Genomic DNA, 13,333 nt, shown 5'->3' on the forward strand with positions numbered 1-13,333 from the left:
TCAATTGAATAAATCGTGTTTTGACTTCCAAACATAGCAAATGTGAGATGAGAGTCACTGAAGGAAAAGCAATACAGTATCCTAAGATGTCATTTTTACTGATTTTCTATTCTGACTATAGCCACACTTTTAAAGTGATGAAATATGTGGTGTATGATAGCAGCCATTCACAGGGGGCTATTTTTTTCAAAAGTTGATAGCATGCACTAATGTGAGTATCATGACTTTTTTCAGGCAGTAGGTGAAACCTTGAAGAAAAAGTGGCTCTGTCTTCAAAAAAGTGACCTGACCTTTGCTTTGGTGGGTTTCTACTGTGCAAGAAATAAAAAGCACTGCATGCTTTCTGATGCATCCTTTTTTAGCTAATAAGCTACTTCTTTATAGCATTCAACTCAAAAGGATTAGGTTTCTGAAAGTCAAATAGCATGTTACTAATGCTAGCTAAATAGCAGCTCCACATATTAAAGAAAATATTTTCATGGATTTACAACATATCAAATGAATCATGAATAAATAAATGTTTGGACAAGAACCTTTGATATGCTTAGCACTTAGAACTCTCTTCTCACCAAATAAGAGAGAATATCCTAATCTGAAGTAAACTTTACAATGCCGTTTGCAGTTCTTTGGCTATCAAAGGAATTACAAATTGAGCATGCCTATGTTTTATGACACTTATGGTATGAGAACTTCTTGCAGCATGCAAAGAACTCTCTCTAGGTTGACTGCAATGCGTTGCACAAATAAGGTAAATTTGACCTTGTTTTTTCATAAACATTGTTTTAAAATTGCAATATTATGCACATGTTTTTGAGCTGTGAATGATTATACGGTATTTGTGATATAAAAATTACATCACATTGTTTGGTATCAATAAACAGTATCCTTCTTAGAACTCAGTACACAATGCTATTTTAAATCATTCTTATTATACTGTACTGTAGTTAAAAAATACATTCAATAGACTCTTAGTTAATGAAATGTATGTAAGCTTAGGGCAAAATTCTGAAGTCATGGACCCAGATCCTTCAGTCTTTGTACATCCCAAACTCCCATGGACTTCAACAGAAATTTGTGAGTGTAAGAAAAGTCTAATCAAGCTCCACTATTCTTCTCTGCCTACACCCTCAGACATTTATTGATACTTACAGAAGTTCTATACGTACAGGGAGAGCAAGTATCAGAGACTCACTATCTACAACATAGATCCAAGAGGAGAATTTTGCCCTTTAATTTAGAATATTTAAAGGAGAATTTAACTTTCATTTTACGTAAGGTCTACATCTTCATAACAGTCTGATTTCTTTTTATCTAATCTGATTTGAGTAGAAAGCATGTATATTTCAGCTGTAAAGTTGCAGGTAACTACAATTAACTAGTGGTGAAGAAATTAAGGGCCTGATCCTCCAGATATTACTCATATGAGGGCCAAATTTTGTGAGAGTCTCAACTTCCTTCACTCCTGCTGATGTACTCCTATGAGGCCTCACAAAAACAAGGCAGTTTGTAGTCCTATTGATGTCAATGGAGTGATTCATATGAGTAAAAGCTGCAGGATGGAGCCTCAACTCTGTTATCAATTAAGTTGTTGGGGTTTTTTGTTTGCTTGTTTGGTTTTGGCATTTTGTTTTTAACAGTATGTGTGTATTTTATTTTCAACAACAACATACTTTTACTTCCAGCATAACACCGTCATTTAATTACTGGATTGTTCTGGGGTATATTTTTGGTAACCAGTAACAAAGATTCCTCCTGACACAACCCATTGTTGATTTCACTGTTGTAGGGGAAAGGCTCTAGGGCGGCAGATAAGGCTGTTGCCATGGTGATGAAGGAGATACCGAGGGAGGAGTCTGCAGAGGAAAAGCCCCTCCTTACTATGACATCACAGGTGGGCAGAATGTTAGGATTCCAGTAGGCAGCTGACATATGTTAATCTAATGAAGAATGTAATTTAACTAGCAGATAAGCATTAACATTCTTGACTCAAAACTTAACAGGCAATTATAGTTTTCCCAAAAGAAAAAGCTATTATAAAATGCCACACACAAAAAGAAAAGGGGAATGAGAAATTCATTCATTGTTTAGGTTTTCAATTGGTGTATGTTAGTTTTAGTGATTCTGCTTGAGCTTGACCCTTCAGAAAATATTTTACACAAAATTTAATTTTGTGTCATCATAACATAATATAGAAAATTATAGCTTACGGTAAATAAATTAACCACTTGTGCTTTGGAGCTTTTGAACCAAAAAAAATGCAAAGTTTCTGAACAAGTGATTTGTAGTAAGCACAATATACATATGTCAGTTACCAGTAGATTATTTAAAATTGATTTTAAAAGGTCACATATTATTCATGCTGTCAGTATTTATCTATCATAATACATATATACACATTCATACGTACAATATGTATATATAAAATCATATATGACAACCATTTGATAGTGGTATCATTTGTAAATACATAAAATCCCTTAAATTTTCACTAGCATTTAACTCATATTTCAAATTAGATTATTTTACATACTTCATTGTTTTCATCTTTGTGAAGCCAGTAAATGCAATAATACAGGGCCATTATCTGAAATTTGGTAGGTGGTAGACTATAAGTAATGAAAATGACCCAAATGTATAATACATCTGAATTGGATAATTAAAAAAAATCCTGTGGATAACCAGCAACTTTGGCTAAAATTTAGCAATATTTTCCCCAGCAACATACATAGTAATAGAATTTAATACAATTACTTGATTTGAAACTTAATATTTAATATACAAGTACACAAGGTTATTCATATTCAACAGTGTTTGATGTCGTACATTACATGCCTTTTCTTACATAAAAATAATCTTCAACAAAATCCAAAAACATTTTTTTTCTACTGTAGGGTAATAGATATTTATGTTTAAAAATAATATGTGACTTGTAAAATGCCAACACAAGCTTACCTTATAGCCTGTATAAAATGTATTACACTAAGTCAATTAATTAACAGAATTTTTGATCATTGACATTTTCCTATACATTAGAAAACACTTCTGTCAATTTCCTCCTAAACCTCTGTCAAATGTTGTATTATATTTGTGATATACTGTATTAGATAAAACATGATTGCATGAGGAAATAGGATGTTTTGTTTAATGCATCACATTCCAATTTTACACTAATCAGTTTATGACTCACAAATATTGAAACGAGGGGTGAAATCCTGGGCCCCTTGAAGTGAATGGCAAAACTCCCATTGACTTCAATGGGCCAGGATTTCATCCTCGGTTCATAATATGTTTGATGCACTATTTCTATTGGTTGTTTGTCACATTCATGCAGCAATAGTTTGTGACAGTTTTTTTAAGTAAAATGCTCATGTTTATTAGTCAGTGTAATTTTTTCCACTACACACAAGTACCTACTTCCCTGCTATGCACCAATGGGGTGCACAAGCCAAAAGGAAGCAGAATCAAGTGAAAAAGTGAGTATTTTCCATAGCCACCTCTGCATCATGTATGTGTTATGCACGGTATATGACCATATCATATTTATCATTTGTATCCTAACTTTCTGGATGTGTTGCTATTTTAAGATTCTTGTGTCTTTAATGTCTCTGTGCAAACCTCTTGTTCAGGTCATTCATTCAGAATACTGTGTTGCTATATAGCAGTATACATTCGGCCTTTACTAATGGTATATTTGTCCTGATTCTTCACATGATGAGAGAGATGGATGTTGCTGCAGCTCACGGGATATAATATGTATATCAAATGGAAATAATTACTAATTACCAATGGCCAAACTTTCCAAGTTGACTTTCCAGGTCAAATTTAGGTCAAAAGAGTCTTTCAAAGGTCATCTACTAGTGACACAGAATCAGCACTGAAGAATATTGTGTAGCTGTGTATTTTTTGTAACTGTAATGGTTATCTCAAGATGTCATTAAGAGCCTAGTCTTGCAGCTCCTTGCCTGTGCAACTCCCATTGAACTCAGTGGGAATTTTGCATGTGAAGTGGCTTCCAGAATACATGCAATTGCTATTTAAATAGACCTGTTTGTGTCATGTTTTGTCCATTATGAAAACACACACACACACACACACAAAAAGTGCTCAGTGAAACTAGGACTTACCATGCTTGATTGGGGAAGAAAACTCAGCTGAGATCAGTCATAACATGTGAAGGTGCTTTAAGTAAAGCTTCAAGGAAGCTCCCTCTCTCCTCTTCTCCCTGGAAAATACCAAATACATTCACTGGAGCACAAGCTGGACACATATTCACATTCAGTTATTTTTATGCTCCTATCCAACCTCTCCTGGGAATTATCACTGTATTATCACTGGGAATTATCACTGTATATTTGAAATTCATGAATACAGCACATATTAGTTTACCATAAGTTACATAAGTCACAGATCCTGAGGTGCTATGAATTAGCATAGCTTTGCTGATTCACACCACCCGCAAATCTGGCCCATTGTCTCAACATTAAGGAACATAATACACAAGCAGCGGGATACACTATGATTTAACAGGTCTTTTCAGTCTCTATTTTCTGTGAGTCTATCTCAGTTTTTTCAGTGAAAGTCCCTTTATCGGCATAAGAAGGCATTCAGATGTATCCAAATTTAATACTGCATATCAAGTATCAGTGCAGAGAGCAGGGTTTTAGTGTTAATGGGATTTGGTACAATGTGTCTCCGCTTTATATTACTGTCTCCCTGTCTCTTGGTAAGAAGGTTGAAACAGAGAGAAGACAAAAAATTTTAAAAGTGCATTTGTTATTCATGGAAGCTAGAAAAGGAGAGAAAGAGAGAGATGTAATCTATTTACAGACAATCATATATTACTGACTGCAGCTGAGTGACTAATGGAGAAAATTATTTATGAATATTTATGTGAATTCAAAAGTTTTGTGTGTTCACTTTTTAGAAACATTTGAGCACTTGAGAGTTATTTACTAGCAGGAATAACCAAGAAAAGTTCATTTTACACTCAAATATTCATTGAAGACACATTTTGAACTGTACAATCAACAGTCAGACTCACAATTCGCTCCATTGTGTTCATAACTAATACACATGACGTATGCATATGTAGTTCATGCAAGTTTTGCAGAGACACGGCTCTGTCTCATTTTAATGTCAGAGGGCAACATACAGCTGGAACACATACGCAGATTTTTGCACAAATAAACCTATGGAAGTTCAGCATAAAGCCAGAGATAATATAATATCTATTGCCAAAAGGCTCAAAACTGACCTGTATAACCAAGGAAAGCCTTAGTGGTTCCCTCACTGTCCCCTGTCAGCTGTTCATATAAGATATGATCCTGTTCCTGGGAACTCACAGGGAACACTTCCATGGACTTCAAATGGGTGAGAGATTGAGCCCATACAGAGCCTTGAACAGACTCTCGCCAATATGTGCTCTGCAGAGCTGAACCTTTCCATTGTCATCATGATGCACAAGAAAGGGAGGAAATTTTGCCTTTCAGAGGACAGGTTGATCCTGGAACAACAAAATCACAGATTTCTAAATTTTTGCTGAATAGCACCCATAAGGCCACATTCAAATGAGGAAAGTGCAATATCCTTCCCCATTTCTTAAAAGGGCACGCACTACATATTATGCATACTCTGTAAGCAGCATTAGTATGTGATTTCCTTATTTCCCCTGAGAATAGCCCCGTGCACCATCCTTCCATGGGGCATTCTATTACCACTAAGAGTAGGAATACGTTTTTGGACGAAACCACACAGATATCATTGCAGGTCTAGTCATCTTTGTATATGTTCTTGGATTTATATGTAGACCACACCACTTTCTCTGTGGCTGTCCCATTATACCTTTCCATGTAGTCACTCACAGGTGACTTGCCATATGGTTTCTATGTGTCTTTATGGAGTAAATAGAATTAGGGTTGCCAATTTCAGCTATAGGCTCAAACAGCTACTGATAGATTTTCTGGTGTGTGTACATGGCTCAGCAGGAAAAATCTGGCCCATAATCATAGCCTCCTATTTAAAATCTGAGCAATCCCCACTGTTCTGGATGACTCAAAACCTCTTATGAGCTTCTTAGCTTTTAAATTTGCAGAATGATTTGTAGCATCCCTTGTACGAAGGAAACCATACCACTATGGAAGTATTTAATTAATATACATCATTAACAGGCACTATGTAGAATGGCAAAAATTAGTCAGTAGGACTAGTTATATTGGGGTGCAGTCTCTTCTCTTACATTGGTGTAAATCAGGAATAACTCCACTGAAATTAATAGCATTACAGTACTGGGATTGTTTTCATACTACGATCAGGCCCATTTTACAGAAACATACAGAATAAAAGTTGTCTTGAAATGGCCAGATCTGTTCTCTTTAGAGTCAGTGGTAATTTTGCCACTATTTCAGTGGGAGTAGCATTGGACTCATACAACAGACCTTTCCAGTATGCTGAGGTACTTGTTTGTACACTATGTTTTAATGGACTAATGACATATAGAAGATGCTATTAATGAATTTAATACTTCAAAGCTATGTAGTCTCATCTGTTTTAAAGTTATCTACCAATAGCAACACATTAAAAATGAATTAAATTAATTTTCCCCTTTATATTGTTTCATCTAATATTAGCCACACAGCATAAGCTATATAACTTTAAAATGTTGTGAAAACAAAATATGCAAGTGTATGTTAGCCAACTTTGTATCTCTAAGTTAAATACTATTAAACTTATTTTAGTATTATTGTTTTTAGACAAGTATGTATGATTTCAGCACCAACATTCCCATGAGAATAATAAAAAAACGTTGCCTTGACAACATAGTTTAAAATTCATAAATTGGCTGCCTGCCTAAAGTTAAGACTTTTCCATCACAAATTAAACAGACTTTTCTGTCACAACTTAATTTTACATTACCAAGGGAAATAATGAGAGTTTAAGATCATTTATAATATATCTTTGTATAGGACTCCATTTAACAAAAAAGGAAGAGATAAAAATAGAATGATATGAAACAATATGATTATATTTTAAAAAGTCCTGGCTATTATTCTATGGTCACAAAAAGATCTGAGAAAGCTATATGCAGCAAATAAAAATTACATTAATTTAGCCCCTTTTTCTGTTCATGAATTATCTGTGAATAGAAATCAATTTTTACAGATTTAGTAGTTGATTTATTTTAAATAACAAATAATATTGCTTTGACTATTTCTTATTCTAACTTGCTATTTGCATTGTGCTACTGGTCACCTGAGTTGCATGGTGCAAGTAGAAAGACCCACAAAGAACTTTCAAGTTAGCCATATTACCATTTCTAGTGCCAATACCTGTGCAAAGCCATACCTCCTATAGAGAAGGTCTGTACAGTTTAATAGAAAATGACAAACCTTCCATCAGTTTCTATGACAACCCTACAAAATTTAACAGAAAAGTATATTCCTGCTATAGAATTCTATATGATTGTTAAAAGAAAACCCATAAAAAGGATAGTCTTTATTCATTCTATGGTCAACATTTGAATAAATGCTATACTTTACACTCATTTTGCTAAGGTGTAGATGACAACGCAAGGCGCAAGACGATGGAAAATCAAGCCCTATTGGTTTTTACAGTAATTTCTATAGATGCTATTACATTGTTATAGAAACCAATTTAAAAAAGACCTGTCTTTTTTGTTTTTTGGACCACACTGTTCCAGCCCCCTTGCCCCACAATTTTTATAGTGGGGCTGCTGAAAGCCATTGAACCAAACTGTAAATGCTGTATGTAATGGAAACCACTTCAGGCTAGGGGGTATGTCAGTACCCCCAGCATCCTTAGTTCCAGACCGTATGCTGTGGGGGCTACTCCAGCCTTGCAGGTGGGGGAAGGAACCAGCTATTCCACCAATGGTGAAATTACAGTAATAGGTATATGATTATAAATACTGCATATGGGCTAGAATGAGTACAGGATAAAAGTGCCTGTGTTTAAGGAATGCACTTCCAGTATTAGCAACATTGTGAAAGATCAGGAAGAAAAAATTTGCAGTCCTCTGGAGCATTACAACAGCTGGAAATCTATGTATGTTGACTCCATAACACAAAAACTTCAGATTAATGTGCAGTCTGCTACACAGACCAGCCTCCTTACTTCCCCAAAGTAAACCCCACAGTTGCAAATAAACCTGAATTTATATCCATACATTTGCACAGCCAAAATACTGCGAGGGTATGGTTTAAAGAGATTTTTGTTATTTGGGACCTTGACTTTCAAGGGTTTTCAGCACAGCTGAAGATTGGCCAGTATTGTCTGATCTTTACCAAAAGGTACATTCTACAATAGGACAAGGTATTTTTGCCACAGTTTAGTCCTCTCTTCTCCATCTTCACATTCTTCATACTGGTTCAGTGGTTAGACATAACATGGATCTTTAGGCTGAAGAGTAGGAGGATTAGCTCCAAGGAAAATTCTCCAGTACCAGTGTATCATTCCTCCAAATTGAGACAGGATTATATCTCCTGTCCATCTGAGATAGTCTGTAGAGATATACAAGCCTCTAGCACAAAGGTGAGCCACTGAGCATTTGCTGGTGGTTTGTAGAAAACTGGCTGGCCCTGTGGTGCTGGATCTCACATTTTCAGCTGCTGAGTCACATCAAAAGAGTCTAAATAAATTAAATACATCCCTAATATTTCGTAAGGAATTTTGTAAGGAATTGCTGTAGTTGCCTCTGGGCTGCTCTAGGATTACTAAAGGGAATGGGTAAATCTGTGCAGTTGCGAATGGGAGGGGAACTGATCTCTTTTCATAGCCTGAACCACATCTAAATACTTATGAGAACCCCTGCTCTAATCCACAAAGCTACTCATCTCCTTTAATGAGGGTGGTCTCCAAACAGAATAGTTGTAATGCAAAGTTTACAAACATAGGTTCTAAACAGGATTGCTGGCATAAGGAATCAGCTCCAATAGTTTAGGAAATTAAAGGAACTATGAAAGGAAGCTGGCTTCATCTTTGCTGAGTTTAGATAAGTGAGTACCAGAAGGTTTGAAGAAAGGTACATGGTGCAAACAAAGAAAGCACTTGGTCTTTGTCAACAGCATAGTTAAGAGTTCCCAAAGAAATGTACCAGATATTTCAGTAAATGTTCTCAGGGCTGTATAAACTCATTATAAAGAAGAAAAACACCACCTCCAGAGTTTTGATTTCTTCTACAGAAAATGCAAAGCTCTACAATTAAGACACAGCACTGAATAAAAAGAGAAAAAATGAAAGAATGTGTAATTCATATTGATATAAAACAATTTGAAAGGAAGCAGAAAGCATCTATTCATCTGGAAGAAAAAAAACTCCACTGTAGAAAGAATCTAAAGCAAGTGGTCAACATAACAAGAAAGGGGACATAACATTTAAAGATTATACGATAACCGACAACTCACTGTCACTGCACATTGACTTTGAATATAAAAGGAGTTTAAAGGTATGTAGAGTGGAAACAAAATACCTTTGCACAGTAGATATGTTACACACTACATTAGACATGTGAATTTAAATGCCCATTATTGTATCTTTTGGAATCCTAAACACACACACACACACACACCCCTATCTGCCATCAGCACTAAATTATTGGTGGCCACTATTTCACCTGTGATGTAACTCTGGTTGTTTTGGGAACAAGGTAAATAAGATAGTAGTAGCCATTGATCCAAAGGCAGATTGTGCAGGCTAAATGTCATTTCTACCTGCAAACGTCCGACTATTGATAAGAAGCTAGTCTTTACACTGATAATTTACCCGTGGATATGGGAAGTTCCTAGGGTTCATCTACCTACAGGCCTTCTGGCACTCTCAGATTTGAGCATTTCCTCAACAAACAGGGCTTTATTACAGCTATATTTTTGTTTGGTTGCTGTCTGGATGTTTAAAAACTCTTTTTATTGCAGTTTCAGTAAACTGTATGTTGTCAGCAATGCACAGCCAATTTTTGTTTTGATATACAAGATCCTGCCACCTTTACATTCTCGTCAGGCACTGTAAAATATGTCTGATGTCACTAGACTCACAAGAGGATCCAATATCAAAAGCAGGAACCAAAGGCTACAGAAAGAACTGGGAATATTTTTAGAGGGCGGCATAGCTGCCAGTTTTATATAGCTCAGTATGTGACATTTCCAGTCAGTGATGATGCTTCACTGGTTCCCCTCATGAGGTCCCCAGGAGTGGTGACAGCCAGTATTCCCTGGGTTTGTGGAGGAGCCAGGAGTAACTGGAGGAGCCTGCAGGGAGCTTGCTGGGAGGGATGGAGCGTGGTGGGGGATAGCAGAATGCATCTAAGGGGGTATCAGTACAGGACGGGATGGACCTGTGGATGAGGCTTTGTTGGGAGTGGGAGAGCTGGAGCAGTCCAGGCGGGAGTGCTGGAGTGAATCTGGGCTGGGCACCACTACAAGGTGAGAGAGATGTGGTTGAGTGTGGGTGGAAAAGCCTGGGGTTGGTGGTGGGGGTAGAGCCTGGAGCAGCCTGGGGGGTCTCTGGGTGAGTGAGGGAGCCTGGTGGTGGCTGGCGTTAGGTGGGAGAGTTACGGCAAAGTCCCTCGTCCTGCCCCTCCTCCACATTAGCCCCCCCCCTCCATTCAGCTAGCCATGTTCAGGTCCTATCCCGCCCAGTTTGGCCTCTGACCCCATCCTATCCATCCTTCCAACCCCTGCCCATTGTCACTAGACCCTGTTCCCCCTCAGCCCCATCCCAGCCCTCAACCCCACCCTGTCTCCCTCCACTGGCCTCACACCTACCCTGGTGGCAAGGCACTGAGGCAGCCAGTGCATCCTCTTGCTCCTCAGCCCGCCCTCACCACAGCTCAGAGTGCCATGCAGGCTGCAAGCGAGCAACAGGAGTCTGGGCCACAGCAGGCCGGGGGGAGGCAGAGGGGCCGCCTGTCTGCTCTTGTAACCACAGCCCAAAGCAGCTCCCGTTGGCAAGGAGGAGTAATTGCAGGGAAATATGGTACAAGGAGAGTGTGTCACTTCCCAGGGTTGAGAGGCACCTCACTGCTGCCTGCCCTTAGCATGAGGAAGCCTTGTCTGTGCCTACCATCAGTCAGTTCCTCAGCTTCACCCGCCACTGGCAACACAAACACTCTCCAGTAAGAATCTCAGACCCCACTGTTACTCTGCAGTTTGGCACAGCCGAACCCTCGAGCCATCCAAGCATCAACCTGGTCCACAGGACACTTGCAGTATTCACAGATTCACTGCTTCCAGATTCACTGCTTCCAAAGAAACAGTATACCACAGCTTACCAGTTCCACTTCAGGTCACCGCTCCACGTAACACACAGCACTTATATTTAGTTTCACTATAAACATATTTGTTTATTTAACAAAACAGAGATTCAAGTGGTACCAAGTAGAAGCATTGGAAACAAACGGTAACATATAAAAAAATTATAACATGCATTCTAGTGCCTAGACTTAATTAAGCAGATACTCTAGCAGACATCAGAATATTGCTTATCCAAAATTCTTGCTATGCTTCACAGCCAGGTTGGCTGTGACAATCTTAATGAGACAAGCAAGTGTCAGTTGCCTCCTACGTGAAGGATCCTGTGTGTTTTCTTGTACCCCAAGATATACCAGATATATGTCTTTATTCATAAACAGATCACCTCCTACTGTTTGTTTCATCGTGTAGATTCTCTTTCTTGTAGACTTCTCAGTCTCTTATTTAGCCTTGGCTATCTTTGCAAATAGGCATACATTGTGAGACATGCAATACACAAATAGCCAGACAGGGAGATAGGTAAAAGGAATTTTTCTGAAGCACATCACATCCTGGTGACCTGTCAACTCCAAGACCTTAAGAACCTATATCAGTATAGAGACACAACTCTTAAATATTACCTGCATATACATTTTGCAATGATTACGATGACAGACAGCTGCAGTGGCACAGGAGCCAGCAAACAGAGCTGCTAACAGGGGAGTTTCAGTGGGAGTTTCCAGGGGGAGGTTCCAGAGGAGACCACAACAGAGGAACCAACAAGCCAGGAAAGGGAAGGGGCAGGGGTCTGCCAGCAGCCCAGTGCTTGTTGGGGGCCTGTGGTGCGGTGTGAGGCACTGGCTCAGGCAGTGTGAGGCTTGGACTGCCAGGCACAGAGGTGGAAGGCCATGATTGAGACAGAGGCAGCAGGTAAAGACACAATGAGGATGACCGGATGTGGAAGCTGTGGCATGTACATGGTCCTGGAGGGGGCACCTGAAAGGAGTTATGTCTGCATGAAGTGCCACCTGATAGAGCTGCTGGAAAAAAAGATAAGAGGACTGGAGATGCAGGTGGAAACTCTGGCTGAGTTTAGAAGGGGGTTTGAGCAGATGATGGAACACAGACATGATGAGGCACAGGGGATAAGCTCAGACGTTGCAGATGGAAGCAGGACCAAAGAATTCTGAGGAGGGGCTGCTGGGTGAGGAAAGTGGACGGTGGAAGCATGTGACTAGGAGAACCAGGCAGAGGAAAAGACGGGCCAGCGACGGAGAAATAGAACTCAGAACAGGTTTGCTTGGTTGGAAAATGAAGATGGAGCTCAGCTGGTGCTCGCTGAAGGAGAGAGGGCAAGGAAAAAGAGACGAGCAGCTAGTCCTGCAGAAGGAGGGAGGAGTCAATGGAGGCGACACCAAGTATGAGCCCTAGGAGGATTGCAAGGGCGAATACGAATCGAGAGGACTTGCGGCCAGCTGGGTGCAGGGGATAGACCGGAGAATCACACTGTCGCCAGAAAAGGCAAGTCTACGTGATTGGAGACTCTTACTGAGAAGAATAGACAGGCCTGTAACTAGACCTGATCGGGAGAACAGAAGGGTGTGCTGTCTGCCGGTGCTAAGATACAGGATGTGGACCTGAGGCTGAAAAGGATCCTAGCGGGAGCGGGAAAGAATCCGTTGATTGTCCTTCATGTGGGAACGAATGATACGGCTAGTTACTCGCTGGACTGTATCAAGGAGGACTATGCCAGACTGGGGAAGACGCTCAAGGAAATCGAGGCTCAGGTGATCTTCAGTGGGATCTGCCGGTTCCTAGAGCGGGGCGACGAAGGAGCGACAAGATTATGACGATTAACAGATGGCTCAGGCAGTGGTGCTATAAGGAGGGCTTTGGGATGTACGGTCATTGGGAAGCATTTACGGACAGACAACTGTTCTCTCGGATGGACTTCATCTAAGTAAAGGAGGAAATAGACTTCTAGGATGGAGGCTCGCCGACCTCATTAAGAGAGCTTTAAACTAGGAAGTTGGGGGAGATGGTTGGGAGATGTTCAGGAGATCTCCACGCCGGAATTTAACCTGGAGAGGGAA

At 39.5% G+C, this 13,333-nt stretch overlaps 1 protein-coding gene across 3 annotated transcripts in view; it reads left to right on the forward strand.

The window, feature by feature from the left end:
- PEX5L (peroxisomal biogenesis factor 5 like) overlaps nt 1–13,333 on the forward strand; it is a 161,612-nt gene that overhangs the window by 92,351 nt on the left and 55,928 nt on the right. The window contains exon 1 of one of the 3 annotated variants that reach the window (XM_032783826.2): nt 1,793–1,891. The exons of 1 other annotated variant lie outside the window; for it this stretch is intronic. In XM_032783826.2, coding sequence (XP_032639717.2) covers nt 1,823–1,891 — 69 coding nt within the window. In that variant the 5' untranslated portion in view covers nt 1,793–1,822. Of the gene's footprint in view, nt 1–1,792; nt 1,892–13,333 lie in introns of those variants that run through there. One more of the 3 variants, XM_075068949.1, reaches the window with a different exon arrangement.

The sequence above is a fragment of the Chelonoidis abingdonii genome, chromosome 8, assembly GCF_003597395.2.
Source record: "Chelonoidis abingdonii isolate Lonesome George chromosome 8, CheloAbing_2.0, whole genome shotgun sequence".
Lineage (NCBI taxonomy): Eukaryota > Metazoa > Chordata > Testudines > Testudinidae > Chelonoidis > Chelonoidis abingdonii.